This window comes from Abrus precatorius, unplaced genomic scaffold, assembly GCF_003935025.1.
Source record: "Abrus precatorius isolate BTA unplaced genomic scaffold, Abrus_2018 Scaffold11, whole genome shotgun sequence".
Lineage (NCBI taxonomy): Eukaryota > Viridiplantae > Streptophyta > Magnoliopsida > Fabales > Fabaceae > Abrus > Abrus precatorius.
Genome location: NW_020874303.1, coordinates 18,425,021 through 18,450,699, shown reverse-complemented (window position 1 = coordinate 18,450,699; position 25,679 = coordinate 18,425,021). Strand labels below are relative to the sequence as shown.

The 25,679-nt window shown below is 31.5% G+C and overlaps 2 protein-coding genes across 3 annotated transcripts; both read right to left on the bottom strand.

The window, feature by feature from the left end:
• Positions 1–7,674: 7,674 nt before the first annotated feature.
• Positions 7,675–12,141, bottom strand: LOC113854694 (BTB/POZ domain-containing protein At1g63850-like). 2 transcript variants are annotated; one of them, XM_027485850.1, is made up of 3 exons: positions 10,967–12,101; positions 9,664–10,655; positions 7,675–8,062 (listed from the first exon to the last, which is right to left on the bottom strand). In XM_027485850.1, the coding sequence occupies exons 1-2, from the start codon at positions 11,840–11,842 to the stop codon at positions 9,708–9,710; spliced, it is 1,824 nt and encodes a 607-aa protein (XP_027341651.1). In that variant the 5' UTR covers positions 11,843–12,101; the 3' UTR covers positions 7,675–8,062; positions 9,664–9,707. The 2 variants fall into 2 exon arrangements, with proteins under 2 accessions (XP_027341651.1, XP_027341650.1); XM_027485849.1 differs by lacking the exon at positions 7,675–8,062 and having other exon boundaries at positions 8,891–10,655; positions 10,967–12,141.
• A 4,693-nt stretch (positions 12,142–16,834) lies between these two features.
• On the bottom strand, positions 16,835–17,761 carry LOC113855745. Its single transcript, XM_027487375.1, has one exon. The coding sequence runs from the start codon at positions 17,759–17,761 to the stop codon at positions 16,835–16,837; it is 927 nt and encodes a 308-aa protein (XP_027343176.1).
• Between the last annotated feature and the right edge of the window lie 7,918 nt (positions 17,762–25,679).

Below are 25,679 nucleotides of genomic sequence, written 5' to 3'. Positions count from 1 at the left end.
AACAAAATAATTATAATTTCATTTACCTTGTTCCATTCGACTTAACATATTTATAAATTTTGTTTAATAGTATTGAATTGATCTTTTTTATTTTTTTAATATTACAAGTTATAAATTTCACATAAAAAGTGTGTAAATATATAAATATTCTTCTTATGAAGATGATTATTATATTAATATATTTTTTTATTTTTAAAAATAATCAAATTTTATATATTTTTAAAATTATTGTATCTTATAAATATTATTTTAAATAATTATGAATACATTAATAATATTAAATGCTATCATTTTTAATATATTTTTCTTTTAGCTCCTTTATTATTATCCTAAAGGGAGTGAATGAATAAACGTAGAGTGTTTTTTCGTCCAAGCCTAAGTATGAATACATTAACAGTAATAAATGTTATAATTTTTATATTTTTATTTTAATTCTTTTTGTTATTATTACCGAAGAGGGAACGGATAACAGAATCAACACAACTATAGACTATTTATTAAGTGAATTATTATTTGATATTAAATATCGTTTAATTTATATAATCATTATTTTTATTTAAAAGCAAATTAATTTTTACCCTAGTTTATGTAATTTATATAAGTAATACAATAATTTCCCTGCAAAGGGAAACGCTTGCCTTAGGCACCTCTCTCTCTGCAACAAAGTCAAAACATAGATAAATGAATGAAGAGATACTATGTAGGGTTTATCATGAGTTATATGTTTCATAAAGCATATTTTTATAATTATTTATGATATTATTTTTTAATACTGTTTTAATTATTATAACTTATTTTTTTATCTCTCTCATAATAATTAGATAAAATTTTGTAAAAATTTGTTATAAAAAAGATAGTTTTTTATTTTTGAAAAAAGTAAAATAAAAGAGTTGAGTGGTGGTACAAATTTCAAGGAGCAAGAAGATGTGGCTATGGAAGAAAGAGGGGTCAATTGCAGTACTCCACAAATGGCGGGGGATTGTGTGCGAGGAAGAACCTTTTAAACTCCGAGGCATCATTTGAGCCACATTTTTGAACAGGTTTGAAACTTGTAACTACATGCCACACAACCAGGCTATTCACTGTAGGGTGGTCCATATTCTTCGTATTTCTTTATTATGCATATAAAATAACTTCATTTAGTCGTACAAAGTAGTATATTTGTGGTTACCACTTAGGACCATCCTAATCCTACACTAGGGTTACTGCTCATGCTCAAGTAGGGAAGGCATGCAAGCACCAAAGAGAAAATCATGCAGCTTTTATTAATTAGAGATCAACCGTGTCTCAGATTTAAACATCAAGTGAAGAGCCCTTTTGGAAACCAACAACCCCAAACTATATATACTACTTCCATCGTTAACATGGACAATAATGTTAATAAAATTATCTTGTCGCCATAACAAAATCACTAAGAGGCTCCCAAGTTTCGCCACAATGCCCCATTGTTAAGAACATGAATTTAATCGCATGTCTTTAGTCTGTACACTTCTAGTTTATTATTATACTGCAGTCTACGGTCAGAATTAGTCCAAGCACGGTTTGGCCCCATTCACTACCCTCTTCTTATATCCAACATATATCATTTTCTTCAATCTCTTTTTCTTGCTGTATAACTGTAACTGATAGATACAGCTTGTTTCGAAATACGTTGCTGGATAAATTCCACTGTATGCTTCTCAAGATACTCAAAACTGAGTTCAATTAAAGAAAGAAAAGTTTCACTTGCATTGAACGAAAATTACAACGTGTTTTTAAATAAGCTGATATTCTACTTTGTTCCATTTCCTAATACATGCAAACTATAAAACTTGACCACTCGCAACTCACCAATCCTTCATGAAACAAACTAGCTGATTTATGTAACCATTTCTTCAAATGATGCAAATAATAAAGTATTTTGATGGTATTTGGAATCTTGTTTGGGACGAGTGACGTGACCTCCAATTTTGGTATTTTTTGCAAGTAAAATTCATAAACTTATCTTTGATAATTATTTGATTCCGCTTTTTTTTATATTATTTCTAAATACATGATAATAATGTTAGGGTAATAGTTTGAAAGATATCATTACATCTCATACGAATATTTAATTCAATTTTAATGTTAATTTTACGAATATAAGATTAATTATTGCATAAATAATAAGTCTTGATTATCTGACATATGTCTTATCATATGTTTGATGTGAATGTGATGTATGTATTAAGATTATGTTTAATTAGTTACGAATTTATTTATTTTAATGTTATTAATTATAATTTAATATTTGTTATTGTGCTTACAAATTTTAAAGGGTTAAAATATATTTATTATGTTTTTAATATAAATTAAATATGCGTATATAATTATTTTTATATCATTAATAATATGTTTTTAAAGAGTTGTTAAAATAATTTTTTTTAAATTACTTTAATTAAAAAATAATCTTATAGAAATTAATTTTAATTTTTTAAAATATTAAAGTTAAATTTGATAATTTTATTTTAATTTTTTTATTTCATGTTATTTCTATATTCATACAGTTTGTCGAAAAAAGCTTAAACTTCTTAGAGATTTTTGTTATGTTGTTAAAATTAATAATAATTTATAATTAAAAAATTTGAATGAAAATCAATTATTTATTTTGAGTGTTTACTGAAAAGAATTATAACTGAAAATTAATAATTTCTTTATTAAAATTGTCACTGACTCAAAAGTTTTGAGAGAAATATGCAAAAAGTGTTATATTTTTCTTCATTAATTTTTAAACATGTATAAATTTGTGTTGATTTTTCTCTCAAAATAAAATAAAAATCTCACTACTCATCCAAAAAATATTTATATCTCATCTAACATATGATTAGATTCAACAAGTATGTATAGAATTTTATAAAATATATTGTTGTATTGCATATTTTTATAATAAATGACATTAGATTATTTTGCCTTGTATAAGAAAAAAAAAATTAATCAAGAGTTCTTATATATAACTTATTTCATGTACTATTAAAAAAATTTATAAATAATTTTTTTTCAAAATTTATTACTTTAATTCATTTTATAATAAGGTATTGTCAACTATTGTTCTTTTAACTTTTTAGCATAAGTAAATTTTTAAAATGAGCCTACATAATATTTTAAAAAATATTTAATTTTTAATTCATTAATTTGATAAAACTACTGTTTAATGTTAATTTTAAATTATTAAAATAACATTTTAAACTAACAGAAATATATGTTATATAAAACATGAAATATAAATATAAATATTATTTTTATTAATTCATACATTTTATTATATATCAAATTTTAAAGATATCATAATCTTTTAATAATTTTTTATTAACATAATTTTAAAACATATTAAAATACAATTCTAAACATATTAATAATGATTGACAGTTGTACCTAACAATGCCTACTGCTCCCCTTCCCTTACTATGATTGTTCTATAAATAATTGATATAGTTAAATACCTAATTTAAAGCCCTTAAATTCCTCCCCCGCAATTTAATCAAGGCTTTAATCTTTCGACATGATCAAAGCACACTCATTTTCTAAAGTTCAAAATATTCACTTATTTTTATCAGTATTTTTCTATACACATAATTTTAAAACACATGTTCAAGAGATTCAAACTCCTTTTACTCAAATTAGAATATATTAATTAATGGTCCTTAATTTAATTATAAATAAGACACGTGAAAGATTGAAGTCTAGTGAGTTAAAGTCACTTTTCTGGACCCATAAAAACACATGCATATATATACACTATTTTTTGGTTGATTAAGGAATGTCTATAAATATAAAAATAATAAATTCAAACTTTGTCATTTTCTTAATCATTAAAAAAAAATTAGGTATGTATTAAAAAAATTTGTTTGCTTGATGCTTACTTTTTCAGTTTATATTGTATTTTAATTTTTTAATAAAAAAATTATAATTTAACAAATGATCAAATAAAATCAATAAAGCATATTATCACTTATTTTTGCTAATTTTTATGAAATGGTATTTTTGTCACCCTTTATTACTTATATCACCTAATATACTTAAAGGTGAGCAGAGAGGTTATCCACTGTATCATGTAACCAAAAGCTATAATAGAAGCACATTTTCTTTAAACTGAAACCAAAATCAAAATAACTAGCTCGAAGGGAAATTGACGCTATTGTTGCATTTCTTATTTATGATAATTTTTTCACTCCGAATTTCAACGGTTGAGAATTCGAACTCTTTGATTAAATTGTCAAATGTTAAATTTGTAATCTTGAGGAAGAATATGTAAATAATCTGGAATGACATTTTAGCATTCCTTTCAAGTTTACAATACTAAAATAAAATTTGAGTTTAAATGTTTTGTTGTTAATAATCTTATCAAGTTTAATTTATTTTATTAATGAATACTTAGTGCAAAATTAAAATTACTAATTTTAAAAATAAAATTTAAAAGTGAAAGAAAAAGTCAGTATAAGAGGAAAACAATAAAAGTATAATTAATAATTTATATTTTAAATATAACATATTACTTAAAAAACCCTAAAATATATATACATATGTATAATAAATTAAGATTATTTGAGTACATTTTTTCCAAATGAAAACCTTAAAAGATGTGGAGTATGATGCCGTCCTCATTCTCAAATCCAGTTCATTGAGTTTTGAGACCCATCTCCATCTAAAATTTTAAAATTGATACTGTAGTCTGTATAAGACAAAGTAAAAATAATGATAATTTAATAAAATTAGATTCAAAAGTGATCACTTTATAATTCAAATTGTTATACATAATAAAATTCTCGCGAGGCTAAAGCGTACTCCTGTATATGTTTACTTTAACTAAACATTGTTAACTTTAAGGATTGTCATTATCCAAGAGTTAACATATGTTATATATAATAGACATATAGAAAATTATAAATTAAAATAATCGCTTTATATACCTATCACTTGATTATAAAAGATATTTTTGTCAATTTTCCCTGGGTTCCTTTGATCATTGGATCAAAAAGATAATTTGGTTGCTGAGTTGGTTAATTAACTTAAATACTTCTTCACTGTGAAACTTAAAAAAAAATCAAGAGAAGTGGAAGAACACGTAATACATCCAACTTGATCGTTTTCTTTTCTTAGTTGTTTGTTTGTTTTCATTTATATATTAGTACAAGAAAAAATTGTTCGTTGTTTTATTTTAAGGAAAGAGAAAGATGCTATATAACAGTTTGAGAATGAAAAACAATAAAAAGTGAGAACAAGCAAAAAATATATACATAATAATAATAAAACTAAAAATCATCCAACATGAGTTTTTGTGTGGTATCGGGTGCTTCAATCTGATATTTCCCCTACTAGCACGAAACATCAATCTCATTCACCGACACAACTGAAGTCAGCAGAAATGATAAAAACCCTAAAGAAAACATTTTTTGCCCTTTTCTTGTCCTCACGCTTATAGTCTTATGTGTCCCTGTAGATATCCATCTTCACATTTATATAATTAATTCCAACTAATCAATCTTTTTCGCATTGACGAGCTAATTGTTCATTTGTTCTAATTCCACGAAGGTTACGTGCACACTTTGTGCAGTTTTATGATTCTTATGTATTTATAAATATTTTAGGAAGCACTTCCTTTAACTTGTACATGAATTTCCACGTTTAATCCCCTTTGTTTGGCTTTGTCACTGGAAGATTATGTGAAAAGTTTTCTGCCCAAGACAGGCTTAATGAAAGCTACCCTTTATTTTTATTCCTCTGGTTTCTTTTTTCTTTTTATTTTCCACTTTAAATTCCAACTTGAAACCTACCTTTTCAACTTAATTAGACGGCTGCCTGAGAAAAAGCCTCCTTTCATATTATGATAGGTAATAAAATAAAGGTTGATTTTTCTATTTTCGTTGTGTTCTCCACTCATTGCAGTTGCTTCACATAATCACATATTGATTAATCACACATTAATAGGGTTAATTTGTTTGACAGTAAAAAATTTACAATAAAACAATTATTAATAATTATTTAAGGAACAAGTTTATGATAAAGAAGAATGGTAATGGAGTAATGCAAGGAAGTAATTAATGTTTTCTCTGCCCCATCAATTATCCATTTCTAATTTTTTTTTTTTAGAATTGTAAGTTCAAACTATCTTTATACGAGTAATAAGGTTATGCAAATTAGACTTAAAAAGGCTAAAATTATTTATATTTAATTCTGAAATGATAGTTTAAGTTTGACTCTATATGAAATAGTCTTATTCATACTAGTTTTCATTTTAACTAATTTATTTTTAAAAATTTTGTAGAATATATTATATTTTTATTTTAATTCTTATGATATTTGGTGTTAAAAAATCAACATAATCCAATTCGAAAATTATATATAATAATTTTTTTCATATCATAATAAGGTGACACACATTAAATGATATAAAAATAATATTATTTTTTTTTGTGTAAATATTTATTTATATCTGTAACTCATTTAAATTTAAATTTTGTTTAAAAATTGAAGTCGTCAAATTACAACCTTAGATCTTAAGTGTGAAAGCTGCATGAAACAAGTTGAAACATCTTAATTTGGATTATCTTATACCAATTATGTTTCAATTGGTTTTTGAGTTAAAGATTTGTGTGTTTATCATTATAAACGCTAAAATATATATTTACAAACAAAAATTTCAAACAAACATGTTTTTTCTGTCATTTTATTTTCATTGAATAGTTTAAGAATAAATTTGTTTCAAGTGCTTCTAATTCAATGTGTTAATTTAATAACTTTTAATAAAATTTAACATTTTGACTTTAAGTTTTAATTAATTTATTAATTATGTTTTACTAAACATCTTTTTTGGGGTTCAATGTGGATCATGATGACAATTGAATAAACCGATCCATGAAAAATATGGACTACTTACACGTACTAATTCTCCAGTCCAATTCCATAGCCCAAAAAGGGTGTGTGTCAATGTAAATTATCTAATTAGGATTAAAGTTTTGATTAAAGAAAACTAAGATTAAAGTTGACCCAAAAAATTAAAATTAAAACTGAAAACACTGATTAAAAAAAAATCAGCTTTACAATTTAATTGCTCCCAGCTGCCAGGCTGCAAGACAATGAAATGAGAGCTTACATTTGTGGAGTAAGCTTTTTGTTTACTAAATATGCAACATAACATCGTGTCTTCTTTTCTTTCCTTGCAACAATTTGGCAAACGTGTCCACGAGTAATCTTCTTGTTTTTTGGTCCACAACATGAGTAATCTGACACTGGCATTTTCCACTTCCCCTTATTAACTAGTAAGGAGCATCGAACCAATTTGTTGCATTGTCAATTTAATTATCATGTCAGGCACCAAGCACACATGCTTGGTCCTTTGACAAGTATTGATGGAAACCACAACTATCCACAAGCGCCTCTTTTTTACTTCGTCTCCTTGATTGATTGAAAAGGGAATGTCTTTTCTTTTAGGTGAAAAGCATGGATGATTATATTATGCGCCGTAGTTGATGATTTGTACAGCCATTTGACCATGTTTCAGTATTAAACATAACTAATACAGGAAATATCCACATCCCAAATGTCCCACAAGTCTTGTTCCTTATCTAAGCAAGAGATATAAGCCCAAGAATGGGGGAGGTTTCGGATCTTTCAAACTTTAGTTGAAAAGTAAGAAATAAACAGAATCAACAATCGTCAATAAAGAAACAAATTATATGCCCGCAGTTAAACCTCCATCCAAGTTATTCCAATATAACAACCGATTCAATATATTCAATCCCATTCAATAATCAAAATAAACTGATTTGCAAAGAAGATATATTTTATTCATCCTTGTCATCACCACTTGCCTTGCATCCAAAGCTATTTGATTCTCTACCATAAAAGAAATTAGCTTCATGATGAACCTTCCATGAACTCTATGTATCAACTTAACCTTCCAAGAGCTGCTGAACTTGATAAATTTAGCTCATCTTAGAAACTTGGATAACTGAAGGCCAACCGTACTTTGCAGTATTCAACTACCTTGAACTCTTGTCCAGCAGTTTACATCAAACGGTCATAAACTAATATTTCGTCAATGAAACTACAAAAGGAAGATAACGCTAAGATTGAATTATTTTCCTGAATAATATATTTTGTTAAAACAAATTCGAGCTAATGAAAAACATATTTTTGTTAAAACAAATTTAAGTTTAGGAGTAACAAAGACATCCCCCCCCCCCCCCCCAAAAAAAAAAAAAAAAAAAACATGCATTTTCTTTGGAATAAATCTAACTGGCATGCCCTGAATAATATATGCTGAACTATTAGGATCATGCCAATCAAAAGCCAATACAACTCAGACAACTAAGATGTGGTCTCCCTTCGCAAAAGGATAATGCAGCATCGTGACAAAAACAAGAGAACCATGTGGCCAAAGGAATGACAGCATTGGCTGACAAGTTCATAAACTTGCACTTCAAGAAATAAAACAAAAGAATTCCATTCTTTAATTAGTTTTGAAACAGCTTCACTTCAAAGAGCACAAATCAAACATCCAAAATCATTACAGAAACAGAGTGGACCACAAAAGATAGGGTGATTTGTCTTTAGAGTCACTGACAAGTTAAAAAATATTTATATAGCATCTTGGCATAAAAAAATAGCAATGTTATACAGATGCAATAACAACTTGCCAACAGGTATTACAAGAAAATTTAGCACTTAGTCAACTGAATGAATTTATTTAACAAATTCAAGTTTTACTTTGACAAGTCAATTTCTATCAGATATTTTGCAACCTAAAAAATTACGAAGGAAACTAAAGATGTCTTGCCACAACATGCATGGCAACATGAACAAGATGGGGCAGTCTCGTGGATAAAAATAATAGATATTTTGTCTTAGGTATCTCATCACCACTTCCTATCAGTTCTTACTTGGAGAATGACATCATTCAACTAACAAGAGAGAGGAAAATTATGATCAACCTAGCTATAAATCATGAAACAGATATGAAGTGAGAAAAGGAAAATGGTTTCCAAGCACCGCATCAACTAATGAACCAATTTCTCCGGTTATTTACAACAAAATAAGAGGTGAAAAGTGTTACATTCTTCCAGGCAAAGTATGAAGATACTAGGTCTGACGAACATAGTTTGCACAATTGACTTTCCAGGTCAACTACCAGGGTTTGACAGAAAATTAAAATACTGATAGTTTGGAACCTAAAAATATTACATACAAAACTAAAGACATCTTGCCACTACATGGATGACATGACTCACGAGAAAGATGGGGTACTCTCATTGATAAAATAACAGGTGATTTTGTCTTAGGTATCACATGATTACTTCTATCAGTTCTACTTTGAGAATGCCAACCATTCAACTAACGAGAGAGAGCAAAATTATGACCAACCTAGGTATAAATCATACAACAGAAAGTGAGAAAAGGAAAATGGTTCCAGGTATCCAGTCAAACTAATAAACCAATTTCTCTCTGCTTATTTCCAAGAAAATAGTAGGTGAAAATAAAAATTGTTTTCTTCTTTGGGGCAAAGTATGAAGACACTAAGTCTAACTAACACATTTCACACAACTGACTTTCCAAGTCAACTACCAAGGTCTAAGAGAAGATTAAAATACTGATAATCACAGAGGAATTAAATAGAGATGATCATGAGAAGGTTAAAAAGTGACACACCCAATAAATTGCTGCCAATTCCTCCACACTGGAACAATCTGTGTTCAAGGGTTCTCAACTGATGTGGTTGTAATTCGTAATGGTCTTGTCCGTTCTTGCTCTCCATTCCTCTTCCAGAACGCCCTTCTCCACCAAACTTCAAACCCTCTTTGAATATTTGGGCAATCTTCACCAGAATTCAAGAAACGATTAAACCAAGCAAGCAAAATTTCCTGTTGCCAGGAGAGTGGCAGAGTGAGAATTGTGTTACTAAGACCATCCTCAATTAGGTGCCTATCAAGGCCCTTGGTTGCCCTCCTCATCCAACCAAAGTCATCATAAAAGGGCACCAGCCATGTTTTCAGAAGTAAACACCTAACATCTTTAGAAGCCAGTAATTGTCCTTTCCCAATCCCAACAAACAGCCTTGCTGTTACTCTGCTAACCTCAAACCTGTGAACTGCTGGCACTTTTGGATGAGCTTCAGCTAAATCTGATTGAGATGCCCATGTTTTCAGGAAATCCTCAGCAATCTGTCTGTCAATTAAAATATCCAAAATCCAATGCAAATTATCTGCTTGTCGTGCAATTTGACTCACATCCTGCAGCTCCGAAGCAGCAGCCTGCAAAAAGTGACGACGAAGTAACTGCAGACAATCATCACATGCTAAGTACAATGACTCCTTCCGAAGATCATTCTGAGAAGAATTCTCACGGAGCATCTTTGACACTAACCCTTTCATCTCGCGCCTGGCCTTCTCATCTTTACCTTCAAGAACCACACGAATAAGTTTAAGAAGAACTTCCTCATTATCATTCCCCTCTTCATTTCCATTTCCATTGGCAACATCAGTCGAAACCCTCTTCAAAACTTCCCCAGCACCAACTGCTTCAAGATGAAGCTCAGACAGGAGTGAGGCCACCTTCTCTTCTTCATCCTCTGCCCATGGGGCTGCTTCCAAGTACTCCAGACAAGACAAAACGCCAGCATCAAATCCAATTGCAGCCGAAACCTAAGAAACCAAAAAAACCAGCAACTAGTTCAGCCTCATAAAACCACATAATAAAGCAAGCAAATTCAAACACAGCACACAACAAAGCAACAAACAAGAAAAAAATGTCATTTACTGTTACACACAAAGTAAGCGATGTCATAACTAAAAACCCAAAACAGTTACCATCCCAAATTCAAACTTTAGCTATAGTCTCAACCTAACCCTACAATTTATATTATATTATCCACTACCAGCTAATATAAAAGAACATGAAATCATAAACTGCAAAATAACAAAGCCCAAAACAAAATCATAAAAAAAGGCGTTACCTTTAAGATACCCAGAACTCTGGACACGTCCTCCTTCATCAACCTCTTCCTAAGATCCTTACAATACATCAACCTCAAAGTCTCAATATAAACCTCAACATCATCGCAATCGGCGATTTCAACCTCGTAGGGCAACGGCGAGCGCTGTTGCTGCTGCTTGGTCCACCGATCAGAGAGCTTCACTGCAAAGAACCTACTATGAGCAACGAGGATTTGGCGATGCACGTTCATGGAGACACTAATCCCATCCTTGGAACTAAGCGTTAGCTTAATATCACTGGAAACGGCGTCGTTGAACTGGTTCCCAGGGCTACGAGACCCCAACAACTCCGAAATCCGCTGCATCATTAGGGTTTGGCGATCCAGCACCTGAATTTGGGGTTTCTGCACCGACGAAGCAGCAACATTGTTGGGTACCATTTGGGTGGGTCTCTGCTGAATATCGGGTTCACTAGCCATCATTTCGAAAAGCGTTGGGCTCGATCGGGCCTTATCGGGTGGAGGCGACATTGGGTTAAGGAGGCCCGCGGTGAGTGCAGAGTTGAACTTTGAGAAGCTTGAAGGAAACGGGTCATGACCCGAATGCCCGTTTACGGTGGCAATAGGGGAACCGTGGGTGAAGTCCATGATTGGGGAAAAGCCACCGGGAGAGAACCGAATCTTGTAAGTTGAGGGAGAATCGGGTAATGCTGTGTCGGGTTCGGGTTCCGGGTTCCGGGTCGCGCATAAAGGGAAATCGTGAGTGCGGCGTGGGGTGGTGTGCGTGTCGTTTGGAGAAGCAGAAGCGGAGATGGTAGTTTCGCGATACTTGCGTCGTTTGGGCTTTGTGGGCTGGTTTTGAACTTTGAGGAAAGTTGTTGTAGTTGTCGCTGCCATCAAACGTTGGTGTTGGTGTTGTTCCAATGTTTTGTGGTGGTTGTTGTCCTTTAGCGCTTCGCAGGAGCACAGGAGAGAGAGAGTGTGTGAACGAGTGACGCTGGAATTAATAAATGGCGGTGGAATCGAGGTGTGAGTAGGATTAAAAAGACATGGAAACTGCCAAGAGAGGCATTAATAGCTGAAAGAGAAATGGCTAATATATTTGCTGCTTCTTTTTTTTTTTTTTTTTTGACAACTGGATGATACTTTGAGTTTTTGGGGGTTTTTGTTGAGGAATCGTCAATGAATTGAAGCTTCAAGATATCGGTTTTTGTGTCCTTTTTATAGGTTGGTTATTTCGCCTGCCTCCGCCATTTGCCTTCCCATTGCTAGATTGCTAGATGAAGTAGAATGAAGTCACATTCACAATAGACATCATAATTAAAAAAGTTATTAGTATTTGTGAACAAGCTAGAATTTGGGTGTATTATGTGATGTGTCATCATGACATTAACTCTTGGGATGCTGGTTTTGATAATGGCAATATGGCATCATTTGCACCATTTGCCTTTTAACAATCCTTATACTTCATTATGGCACGGATTTTACGGGTACTCTGCTCTTAAACTTGGGTTCCACGTTGCTTTGAAAATATAATTTGCTCTTAACATTCACTTACTTAACCACAATTATTCAAATTTAAACATTTGCTTGTGCGCAGCCTGATGCACTGTGTGCTTGTACTCATCATGGTGTCGATAGTTGGCAAGAGCTAATAACTTTGTTTTTTTATGGTCGGGTTTTCTTTTCGTAAAAGGAAAACAAGAAAGACAATGTTTTTCATCATCACGTACTATCATTTTAATTCTGCAAATTATTTGCATCATTTTTATCTTTTCTAGATTTGAAGGCACGTTTGAATGATAGATGCGAGAGAATTAACTCCCGCATCACAACACCATTGATCGATGTTCTTGTCCTAACCTGAAAATGTTACCTAATTTCACCTTTCTTTGAAACATTATATTAGCTCACGTTTGACATAAACGGACTTGGTGGCAATGGCTTTAGGGTCCACAACCTATATTCCTTATTTCGACACAAGAGGTCGATGCCTCAATGTGACAATAACTGTATAGAAAATGTTTTGTCAGCATTAACTGGGATAATCAGAAGTTATTCTTTTTTTTTTTAATTTAAGACGCTATGATAAATATATATATATATATATATATATATTATCACACTTTTATATTTATTACAATTTTAATTTTTATTCAATGTATTTGCTATTCGTTGAATTGTCTTGTGCTTTCTAAGTCGTATTTTGACTTTTCTATTTTTCTTAATATTTCTTTAATTTGCCTATGTTTTAAGCATTTCTTACTCTTTTTTTTCTCTCGCTAATTTCATTTATTTATGTTGCTTTCTTTGTCAAATTATTCCCCCTCATAAACCGAGTTTCTTTTGTTTTCTTCTTTTCTGATTATAGTCGTATTTTGTCCGTTACATGGATTAATTAGTTTTTGTTAATTTATCTTTTTGTAATCGATCTTGTTTCCAATCGGTTCACATTTAGCAAATTTATTTGTTCCATTTTTTCTCCTCTTATCAAATATAACTTGCAAAGATAAATCATTTATCGCGTCTAAAAGTTATCTCAAAATGCATCACAATTGTAATTCCTTTTAAACGATTATTGACCATAAACGTCTTCATAAAAAAAAATATCAAAATGTTTTAATTATTGAGTATGTAGTTAATTAAACAACTTATCCAATCACACAGCACAATTAACAATGTTGTTGTCTCGCTCTCGCTATAGCTGCTGTTGTGCATAGACATTTCACTTTCTTCTCAGCTTTGCCATCTCGTTGCTTAATCACTATGATGGGTGTTCATATTCCATGTCCAAGTAAATAAATGCCCTTGTCCCATTCTTTTTCTCTTAGTGTAAGGCTGCTAGCAACTCGCTAAAATTACAACCCAACTTTTCTTGAATAAAGCTTTCTTCGTCTATTGGGTCCCTCCCTGAGTTCTTTGACAAGACCTTTTGTTGGCGCTGCAGTTTTTCTCATTCCAATTAGGAAAAAAGTGAAAAATGGGCTCTGGCCCACATAAGTACTTTGGCTGGCCCAATCATTCAATTGTCAGCAGTTACTTTTATTATTATTAGTTTTCATTCTATTTGTATACATTAGAAGCTCACCCAAAAATATTCATGATGGCTTTTTCTTCGCTCTTCCATCTCTTCCAATTTTGCTTTCGAAGTTTAACCCTAGATGCAGATGGACAGGTTTTTTTTATCTGAAATATTTTTTGTTCTCTAAAATTTTGATTTTTTTAAAAAAAATTTGACCTTCCTTTAAAATTGTTAAAATACGTATTTTTCGACCTTATTAATGGTTTGTTGAGGGATTAAGAAGGAACAAAATAAAATAAGGACTAAAATGAAAAGAGCATATTTTTAAGAAACAAAAACAGTTTTAAATATTTTTCAGGATAAGCCTTATATCAAGTTTCTTGTGCTATTATCATAACGTTTTCCAATCAAAGACAAATTTAAGGCTAGAAAAGAACAAATACATGGTTATTTCACTTGAAAGTTTGGCTTTTAACAGACATCCTGTAATTTATAGCCGATTTTACTCAATGGGATACACTTCTGTTGTTGTATTTGATTTGAAATTTTGATTAAAATCATCTTTTCATTTTCAGCATGTTTAGAGAGCTACATATCTTGTGAATCAAAATTAGCCACTGCACGCCATCCGGTATGAGTATGCAATGAGGCATGCTATAATACCACTCAAGCATTACCTTATCCTCCACAGGTGGGGTGTTTGTTTTATTAATGAGACAATCTAAACGGGACAGACAACTTCAGCACAAGAACTAGCCCATGTCTTCCATTGTCCCTTGCTGAAAAGAAGGAACAATTGCTGAAGCACGCAAGATAGTTACATATACTTGCCACTATTATGACGTTATGCTCCCACTGATGTCTTGTTCTAAATTTGTTAATGGCCACATAATTGCAATAACTCACGTTGTAGTGTATGACAACGTTTCATTTCCATACTACCAGTAGATCCAAACAATGCTGCTTTTATTTTCCATTTAAATTAAAGAGAACTTGCAATAATTTATATTTACCCATTCTTCCATGTTTATAATTGCTATAAATACTAAAAAGAAAAAAAAATATGTCCAAAAAAAATAAAAATAAAAGCAATTACCCCAGATATATGGGCATAGTTGGTTCAGGGCTTTCTTTTGTTTTTCTGATCAACGGTTTATGGCTAAACACGGATTAGCTATTTTGTTCTTAATGTAACCCGGGCCCATCTAGTGGGCTGCACGACGAAATCAGCCCAAATAAGAATATATCCAGTTGACCAAAACCAGTCTAAAAATATAACTTGGGCAAAAACAAGAACAACATTTTGTTTAGTTTTTTTAGGTATTAAGCATAGTTATAAAACATATCTAAATTTAATTTAAAATATTTTTTTATGTTAAAACGTGGGTCATAATATGTGAAATTGATCGAGTGCCCATAAAGCAAGCACAGAGTAATCTTGTTTCAAAGAAAATGTCACTCGATGACCTTGCATCATACTTTGTGTCTTTGATAATGCATCAAATAGACTCTAAAATTTCCCTACCAATAGGGCCTGTTTGTATCAAAAGTAGAATATGTTAAAAGTGAAAAATTATAATTACCATTCAGTGTGTTTCAACTTTCATTCATTCCAAATCATAACCATCTATCTTCCTGGTTAAAATTGATTACACAAATTTCAACAGGTAATCAAACAAACTCATGCGCTTTCTGGAAAAAAAAAAAAAAAAAAACAAGTAGTACTTGACATTTCAGCTAATTTACAACTTATTTTGTTAACTTGTAAGTTTTTCTTATCAAAACTTGTATTTTATTTAACCAAAATACATGTATTTCATAAACGAATTTGTCTCTGTTTCTGTTAAGGTAACACGAGTCTTCAAGTTTCTGCTCTGACATGCTGACGTTTCTCTAACCGTGGCTGACGTGAGAGGGTACCTGCAAAAAGCACTCCGATGCTGAAGTCAAGATTCGGTTTTGAGCAATAAATATTATTTTATAATGAAAAGTCAACCTTTTACCTGTACTTTTACCTTCCTTATACAGGCACTGTAATGGACCAATGGGCCTGTTGAGCCGGTCTTTATTTTAGCCTTTTATTTAAAGTAAATAATATCTTAATTATTACCCTTAATTGGGTTAATTACCTTTTAATCCTGACGAGGGGTATCCGGCCTATTATGCCGAATAGGTACTCGGTTTCTTTTTCCTACAAGTAAGACCGAGTTGATCTTAATCCAGTACACTAACCCCCCAAGCCCGAAGAGGTACGAAGCGAGGACTTTAAATATCAGTGTTAAGGCTACAATAGGTAGTCGGTTAAGATATCTTTGACTATACTGAGAGGGGTATCCGGTTAGAGTGAATTTGAATATACTGAGGGGAGTATTCAGTTTTTAGTAGGCGAGTGATGGTAGTATTTAAACTTAAATGTGTATCAGGTGTACACCAAAGGGTATTCAGTTTAGTAACATAATGATATAAACTGAGATAGTAGATAAAAAATCATAATATAAAAATACATAATTTGCAAAATAACATTCTCTAGCTGTCTTCTGATCAGCATGAACTGTAACGATTTGGCCTCTTTCAGATGGAAACTTCATGGCCAAGTATGGTGTAGATACTATAGCCTTCAACTTCTTTAGGGATGGTCTGCCAAGTAGTATATTATAGGAGGTATTCGCATGCACCACAAGATAAGTGACTTTTACTTGCTTTCCCTCGTGCTCTGATCCAAACGAGGTATACAAGTCAATGCAGCCCCGAGTCTCCACTCTTTCTCCAAAAAAACCAACCAGCGGTTCATGATATTCTCTGAGCTCTTCTTCTAGGATGCCTAATTGCTTAAACGTATTCCAATACAGGATGTCGGCTGAGCTCCCCTAGTCAATTAGTGTTTTCCGGACGATGCAATTAAGAATATCTACACTAATGACCATGGGATCGTCCTGCACCGGATCGACTCCTTGAAAGTCGTCATCAGTGAATGTAATGGGCGGGATCCGGATTCTGCTGCTCAATGAAACATTATTGACAGAATGGACCTGCCTGAGATGCCTCTTCCTAACCGAATGAGTGGGTCCTCCACCTACAAACCCTCCAGCTATGGTATTAATAACCCTTTTAGGATACTTCTCACGTTCATTGTATCTTCTAGCTGGGGGTCCCCTGGACCTACTCCTTTGTCGTTCAAATCTTTTGTCATCGGATCTCCTCGGCGGTACAGGGTGTTGATCTCTTCCTCTCTTAATTTGACCGATGGGATTTGTCTGTACAAAATCTTTTAAATATCCTTCCTTAATTAATTCTTCAGTCTTATCTTTCAGCGCTGTACACTCCTCAGTGGTGTGACCCATGTTCTGATGATATTTGCAAGACTTGCTTTTATCTGCTCGAGGAGGGGTGTTGGCGCGTCTAGACATTCTCAATATTTCTGTAACCAATGCCTGATCAAGTATTCTAGACCGACTAGTATTGAGCGTAGTGTAAGAAGGGTACTTAGGTCCCCGGGGTGACCTTTCAAGTTCATTTCTTCTCTCATTTCCCTGCCTAGCCTTGAAAGCTTCTCTCCTGTCTGTATTTTTTGAATTGGACCCTTGGTCCATCCGTACTTGGTTTCGGTACTCAGACAATTCTTCCATCTGCATATACTTTGCAGCCCGACTTCTTAACTCGTCTAGGTCGACAGGTGGTTTTTTACAGATGCTATTAACGAAAGGTCCTGGCTTTAAGGCCGTTCTGAGGTGGTGTATGGCCACTGCTGGCTCTAAGTTATGGATTGAAAGGGTCACTTTGCCAAAGCGTTCCATGAACGCTCTAAGTGACTCTCCTTTTTTCTTGACAAATATTAACCAGGGCCAAGGATGTTAAGGGATGAGGTCGGCTTGTGGCAAACTGCAAGTTGAACTGTCTTGCGAGTGTTGTAAAAGAGTCGATGGATGAAGGGGGGAGTCAGGTGAACCAACTGAGTGCAGGCCCTCGGAGTGAGGTGGGAAAAATCCTACACCATAAAGAATCATCCTCGGTGTAAAGACCGACTTCGGTTGTAAAGACATCCAAATGTTCTCCAGGGTCCGATGTGTCATCATATTTATCTATTGTTAAGCCTCTCCAATTATCAGGTAGCTTAGCCTCCAATATATGGTGAACAAATGGGCTTCGGCTTACGAGATCGTCTTGGTCATTTTTAGCTTCAGATTGATAAACCTGCTTTGATTTCTCTTGCAGCGCTTGATCCTAGGTGATAGGTGTATTTTGGGAAGGGATGTGTGTTCTGATCTCCCCTCTCAAGCTAGCATTTTCCATTCTCAAAGCCGAAAGCTCTAGTGCATCCTTCTCTCTCTCCCTTTTCATCTCTGCCATTTCTGCTTTGAGCTGTCTTAGTACAGCTAAAAGGCTCTCATCGGTCCCTCCTTGCATCAATACTTCAGGTGTTGGTTCATCTGGTGTAACATTCTCTAACTGTTGCCGAGAGGTTCCTCCCTGTTGAACATGTCCTTCCTGCTGGCTTCTCGTTAGTACCATGTTTAATTCTGAAAAAATGAGGCTAATCGTGCCCCACGGTGGGCGCCAAAATGTTCCTGTTAAGGTAACACTAGTCTTCAAGTCTCTACTCTGACGTGCTGACGTGGGAGGGTACCTGCAAAAGACACTCCGATACTTAAGTCAAGATTCGGTTCTGAGCAATAAATGTTATTTTATAATGAAAAGTCAACTCTTTACATGTACTTTTACCTTTCTTATATAGGTACTGTAATGGGCCAATGGGCCTGTCGAGCCGATCTTCATTTTAGCCCTTTATTTAAAGTAAATAATATCTTAATTATTACCCTTAATTGGATTAATTATCTTTTAATCCTGACGAGAGGTATCCGGCCTATTATGCCGAATAGATACTCAATTTTCTTTTCTTACAAGTAAGACCGAGTTGATCTTTATCCAGTACAATCTCTTTTATAACATTTTTAGGATATTACTTAACGCAATATTTAAGCTTATAACTTGTCGTCGTCATCATCAGTTTCTCAATAAAATTTATCATTTGTTTCCCTTTAAAAAGTATAATATTTTAATTATGATACTATTTATTTTTATTTTTAAATATAATATTTTACTTTTAAACAAAAGTAATTAGAATTCAAATAACTTAAAAATATATAACTATATTTTTTATACAATAAAAGTTGTATAGAAGAAATCATGTAGACATATTTTTATATCATTTTATATTTATTAACCAGTTCAACAATTAATTTTATAAAATATTTTGAATTTAATAAACCAGCTTAAGAATTTGAACTTTTAAATAACATTGAATAAAATAGTATTATAAAAATTTTAAAAATATAAAAAGTTGACATCATATTGATAGAAAGTGTCACATGCAAAAAAAATTTAAAAATGATCGATGTTGCATGATATCACACTTTTCTGCTTGTAATATATTAACCTTTTACTCTAAAAGTTGAGTATTATATTGATGCATAAAATAGTATTAGAATGCTTTGTGACAAAAAAAAGAAAAGAAAAGAAGAAGGAATTACAATGCCTCGTGTATCACCTCCATGTATAAAACTCCTGCATTATTAGTGATTGGAGTGAATCATACTTACATCTTTGTAGATGGGGCCTAGTGCAAGATTATAGTGATAAGGCATTTTGTACTGGCCTGAATGCTTATTTGGATAAAATGACTGCTTCATCCAAATATTAATATGCCTTTAGCACATCTTAAATTAATATGCATGTGTTAGATTTCATAAATTTTAGCTTACATTACGAATATGTCGATTCATTATTTCACATGTTAGATCTTGATTAAAACTAAAGATTCATTCCCGTATCATGTTTTGATCAATTTATACCCTAACATAAAAAAAATATACCTAAATGGTGTCAAACTTGGTCTGTTTCAATTCACTATAGTCTTAAAAAGATATCTCTATACAAGGATGTGAACCACTTAAATAAAATACCCTGTTTCTAGGAATAGTTACAATTCTGAATTGTCTTGTATCAAAATCAACATGCCTCAGCTTTCTCACAATGTTTGGCTTTACTCAATGTGATCGTTCATCTCTCACCAAACAGAGCACACTTAGAGAGAAGCATAGACTTGTTCCAATGTATTCATTATGAAACAATAATGTAATTCTTAAATTTCACTGCTGTTATTTTATTCTTTTTCTTTTCAAAATATCTTCTTCCATGCATTATTAATATATAAACAATCAAAACTTATTTAAATTAATCTTAAAAATTCTATAACATTCTTAACAGAAGTTTAATAATGTAAATAATTATCAAAGCCTTCCCTTGCTCCTTCATGTAGTAGTAAAAGTACTTAATACTCACTAGCACTTGCAGGGTGGGGGCTACCTCATTTTAAAACATACAATATTTCTCTTATGTAAAAAGAAACTCGGGCGTTGCACTTGCCACAACCAATTTTCTTTCTGTTTTACTTTGGTTCTTATATATCTGCTTCGGTACGTCGTTGATTCAAAAGTATATCTTTCATGACGATTTAAAGCCAAGACAATAGGAAGAAACATTCCATTCCAAAAGAAGAAAAAGAAAAAGGAAGAAGCATTAAACAGCCGAAAGAGAGAACACCATGGACACAACATATTCATCAAACAATCATTAACAGTAAAGCTAAAATAAACTAACAATTTTATTAATATGAGCATTTAAAGTTATTTTTAAACATTTAAAAGTGATATTTTTTCATTAAAAAATATTTATCACTTTTATATTTTTAATTTTTTAAAATAATAAATATATTGAGACAAATAAATTATCTACAGAAACATATTACAGTATGATTCAGGAGCAAAGCCAACCCGGATTCTGCAACGCGTACGGTACAAACACTTATTCAAATTTCAATAAATCAAGCCACCAAGAAACAGTCTCTTTCAATATATACATGCCGCTTTCTACCTAACCTGTCTACATGCTGTACATATTAGTAAATTATATATATAGTACGGATCATGTCTCACTTAATTCACTTGAATACGAGTGCAAGCTGTAAAAAGATAACACAGCTCTTCGTTCTAGTTATCTCCCAGCTTTCTGTATAGCCATGCAAATGTCAGTAGTTCAGGGCTTTTGCTTTTGTTATTTCTTGAGTGTTCTGTGCATGTCGTTAATGAGAGATATTGTGATACGGTATATTAGCTGTATATTAATTTTGTTAGTATTTATTTGTGCAGAGAGAAATATATATATATTTTTATTTATCGATTCAGCAATTGTTTAAGGTAACATCAATTTTTGTTTTTTATTAATATCCATATATATATATATATAGTGCCATATATAGCTAGAACGTATAGGGAGGGACTTTTGAGGTTAGGTTAGGTGGGTTATTTTGCACGCCATCAAGAACTATATTATTGGGGCTAATTAATTGCTTGTTTGCCAGAACGATGCAACCAGTGTGACGGCTCCCATTGCAGTGAAATAAAGCACTATGAGCTAAATAGACGATGGAATAATGAATCAATGATTAGAGTTACAATATCCAAATAGAAGAAAAAGAATGACACACGGCGGAGAAAGAAGAAAAATGCACACGGCCCTTCTTCTGCCTTCAATATTGCCTTTTGTAATTTATTGTTCTTGATAAACTTGTAGTCATTTTCTGTCTACATCACCAATCATCAACGTGCTCTCACATGTCAATTTGAAGAGGAATTATGGAAAAGATAATAGGGATGCACAATTGCACACAACTAATTTACATATGTTCTATGTACAACTTGTTTCTCCTTGTCTCTCCCTAAACCTGTTTTTGGGCCTTTGTCAATTGTCATGAGGCAGACAGTATCTGACAAGCATATTGTAAGGCACCGGTGTGCTCGGGCTTAAAGTTTTACTTTTAACCTAATGGCAGGCAATTTCTGATACTTGGATTAAAGGTTTTGGAACCTATAGGGACAAGGCCTTGATTCTTAATTAAGAATCACCAAATTGACAGCATTCACAAGAGATGAGAATCAATAACAAGGCAAAATAAATAAATAAACAACACAAAGTGGAAGGTAGAGGACTAAACATTGCTACTTAGCCCTAAAGCCAAGTAATCATGGTTGGATTTAGCTGGCTTAATGATCTGTTAATCTTATCCGCCAAATGCCACAGGCACGACCTGATAAAGGTTTTTTAGTGTTTTGTTTTGCCCACCGTGGGGGTTGTCCTCTTATCCCCAAGAGGTGCCCCAGATTTAATTAGACCTTAATATATAGAAATAATTTTTGATTAAAACAAAATTGGAGGTGAAATGTAATTTTATAGAATAAATCCTTAGAGTAATGATTTAGATGGGTGAATGAGGAACTCTAGTGATGGAACCTAGATGAAGAATGAAACAAAGGGAAGAAAGGATGATGGGTGGGGCTTGGTGACTAGAACTATACAGGTATATGTGAAAAATAGACTATACGAATAATTCAGTGATTGAGAAACAGATGAGTGTGGACCAATAGTTGTCTTGGCCGCATAAGACAATATGTCAGAGCAGATTAGTAATGAGTCTTAAGCAGTGCTGGTGCCTTGTGCGTGGAGGCCTAACACAACCAGGTTATAGAACCGTCCCATTGTCCAAAATATTCCCACCCATGAGCCATTGCTCATTTCCCCATCTTCTTGCTTCATATTTCATACCCTTTAATTCTCTTTCTGCTATCTACTATACCAATGTGGAATCATCCAGAGTTTGTTGATTTGTTGGAATAAAACAACTATCAAATTCTTTTTTGATATAATAAAAAAACACACCGTCAAGCATTGCACACTCTTTATTTCAATTTTTTTTAATTATTGTTCTGTTATGGATATTAACATTTTTTAAATACTAGTTATGTAATATCCAGTATCAAATAAGTTGATGTTTCCAAAAAATTTTAAGTGTAAAGGGATTGAAATGAATTGTTGGGTATAAGAAATTCATAAACCAAGTATCACAAACCCAAATTTAATTTATGTAAAAAATGTCAAATAACTAGTATTTTTTTTATTAGAATTGTGCAATAATTCATTTTTGCAAGAATGAGATGATTAGCTAACCTATTTTTTAAATCTCTTTAATTTTTTTTATTAGTAAATGAGGATTAAAGATCCAAAAGTAACAGCAAAATTAAACCAACATTTCACTCTTATTTTTTACAATATTATACTTGATATTTTTCCTATTATATTATATTTTGTAAATATCTTTTTAACTATCCTCTTTTGTATAATAACTACTTTAAAGAAGTAAAAGCAACATCTGACTCAAAATAAATAAAGATGTTAGAGAATGGGATTAGGGTCTTAGCAGCTGACCCCAACGGCAAACGGGATTACGGCTTTCACGGGTTTTACAGCTTTTCATGGAAATTGGTGTTCTCACCGTTCCGTCAATTTCAGCGCTATTTCTGATTTTGAACCATATATGCTTTAAGGCATATGTAAAGAGACTCCAATAGTGGGTCCCTCTTATGCTCTTCAATTGGTTAATGTATCACTCCGCCTCCATGTTTGTAATTAAAAAGAATCTTGTTTTTTTACCAATATCCCTCAATTTTATTCATATTATTAATTGTTTATTTTTTATTTTAAGGGTTGAAGTTTATTTTCTTTTAACAATTTTTGTGGAATAATTGGTAATTTGGATGGAAGATAACATTTATTTTTTTCATCAAGCATTTATAATAAAATATAAAAGGTTGAAATTTTTTCAAAAGCCAAAATACTTTTGACTGGCAGATTAAGGAAATAAAATGTGAAATTTGTATTAAAATATTTTAATAAAAAATATTATTATTTATTAATTTTTAATAGTTGAGAAATATTTGATGAATCTTTTTAAAATTGTCATTGAATAGACAAGTTGCAACCATTGTTATAATGAAACTTCAAAATATATATTTTATCTTATATTTAGGTTCTTTGTAAAATTTCCAACGAAAATTTGACACACACAGAGCTAAAAAAGATAAAATGGTTGCGGATAATATTCTTTATTTTTATTTTTGCAAATTATCAACTAATTTTTTAACAAAATAAAAAATATTATATTAAATATTCTTTAATTAATATCTTATAATTATTAAATATGAAATAATAAAAAATATAAATATAATTTTTAAACACTCAAATAATATTAATATTTATTTAATATTTTTATTTTTTATTATTCGTTTCTCAACATGTTAGATCATTTGTCACTTTTTTATGTTATAAATATATTAAAAAATATTTTAACATTGATAAACGCAAAAAAAAGTAATATTAATAACAAAATAATTCAAAAAGTGCTAACAAGCCACTGTTTTTAATATTAAAGATTATTAAATTAGATAAGTATTATTTTTATTTTAATGATTTTTATTCATAATTTTCTAATTTTTAATATATTTTAATTAATAAAAAAAATATGTTAAACAATTGTGTTCCTAATTTTTTTAAAAATAAATAAAATTTTATAACTATTTAAGTGCCAATTCAGGTTATATATTTACATATACCGTGAATTCAAACTTTGTCTTTTAGATCTTTAAGTGAAATTGATGCTACCAACCATTTTCATAAATTTTAAGGTTAGCTGAAATATATGTTAATGATACACACCAATCGAGATGAGACAGCGACCCCGTGAATGGTGATGTGCTAATAAAAGGCACCATCTTTGGTTTGTTGCTGTTTCATGGGTGCTGTTGTTTAGCTTCTTTAGTGGGATGATTCATGATTGGTGGAACACCTTATTATCTCCAATCTTTGATGTTTAGGAGTGCGACATTTCAACAACATCACCACTCGCATTTCTCCATGAATTAAAAACTTTGATATTTGAAGATAATTATTCAAAAAGAAAATCTCAACATTCAAAGTTTCCCAGACAACAGAGGAAAATAAAGTGTAGTTACAGTTTTGACAAAGCCCTTTTCGTCTGCTTCTTTTGTTGCAGCAAGATGCTGTTGTTTAGCTTTCTTTTAGTAAGGTAAAAAAAAATGTGTAAAAAAAAGTAAGAAAAAAACTTTATCTATCTAGAAACTAATTTAAACTATCAGCCCAGAGTCCATTAGTTTTAAAAAAAATTATTATTTTTTATTACAAGTGAGAATTTTTTTAGCACTACCTTTAATGTTGAAAAATATTTTCAACGCATGTGTATATATAACAAAAATTATATACAATGATACAATATCAATTTTTAAATTCTCCAATAATAAAACTATTAATTCAAATACATTTAGATTTACTCCTCTTAAACATGATTTTCGCCTTATAATCTTAAAGAGTGTAAGATAAAAGTAGAGTATTTTTTCTAACTTATTTCTAACAAAATAAAGGATAGAAATAATACAACAAAGTACATTACAGAGATTAAATTTTTCAATATGTGCAGTATTACACATAATAAAAAATTATTAATAGTAAATTTTGATTAAATAAATTACAAATTTTAATATAATTTAATGGATTAATACGATTAAATACTATAATAAAATTTATTATGAGTGATATTAGAAACCAACGAGCCCTAATTGACATAGTCAAGATGATATTGCAAGCACAACCATACACCTAAAACTAAAGTGACCAAAGAAGCAATCTAAGCCATTGCTTTCAAAAGAAGAACCTGTTGACATGTTCCACATACTCATAATACAAATCAGTAGTTTCATGAATCATTGTAGGTCACATAATGTACGTATCAATTTCCCTGTTGATTCA

Excerpts from the sequence above, each read along its gene's own strand:
- LOC113855745 (XM_027487375.1), bottom strand. The coding sequence starts at position 17,761 with ATGGAACGCTTTGGCAAAGTGACCCTTTCAATCCATAACTTAGAGCCA.
- LOC113854694 (XM_027485849.1), bottom strand. The coding sequence starts at position 11,842 with ATGGCAGCGACAACTACAACAACTTTCCTCAAAGTTCAAAACCAGCCC. Across the intron at positions 10,656-10,966 it reads GAGTTCTGGGTATCTTAAAG|GTTTCGGCTGCAATTGGATT; the intron begins GTAACGCCTTTT and ends TTGGTTTCTTAG.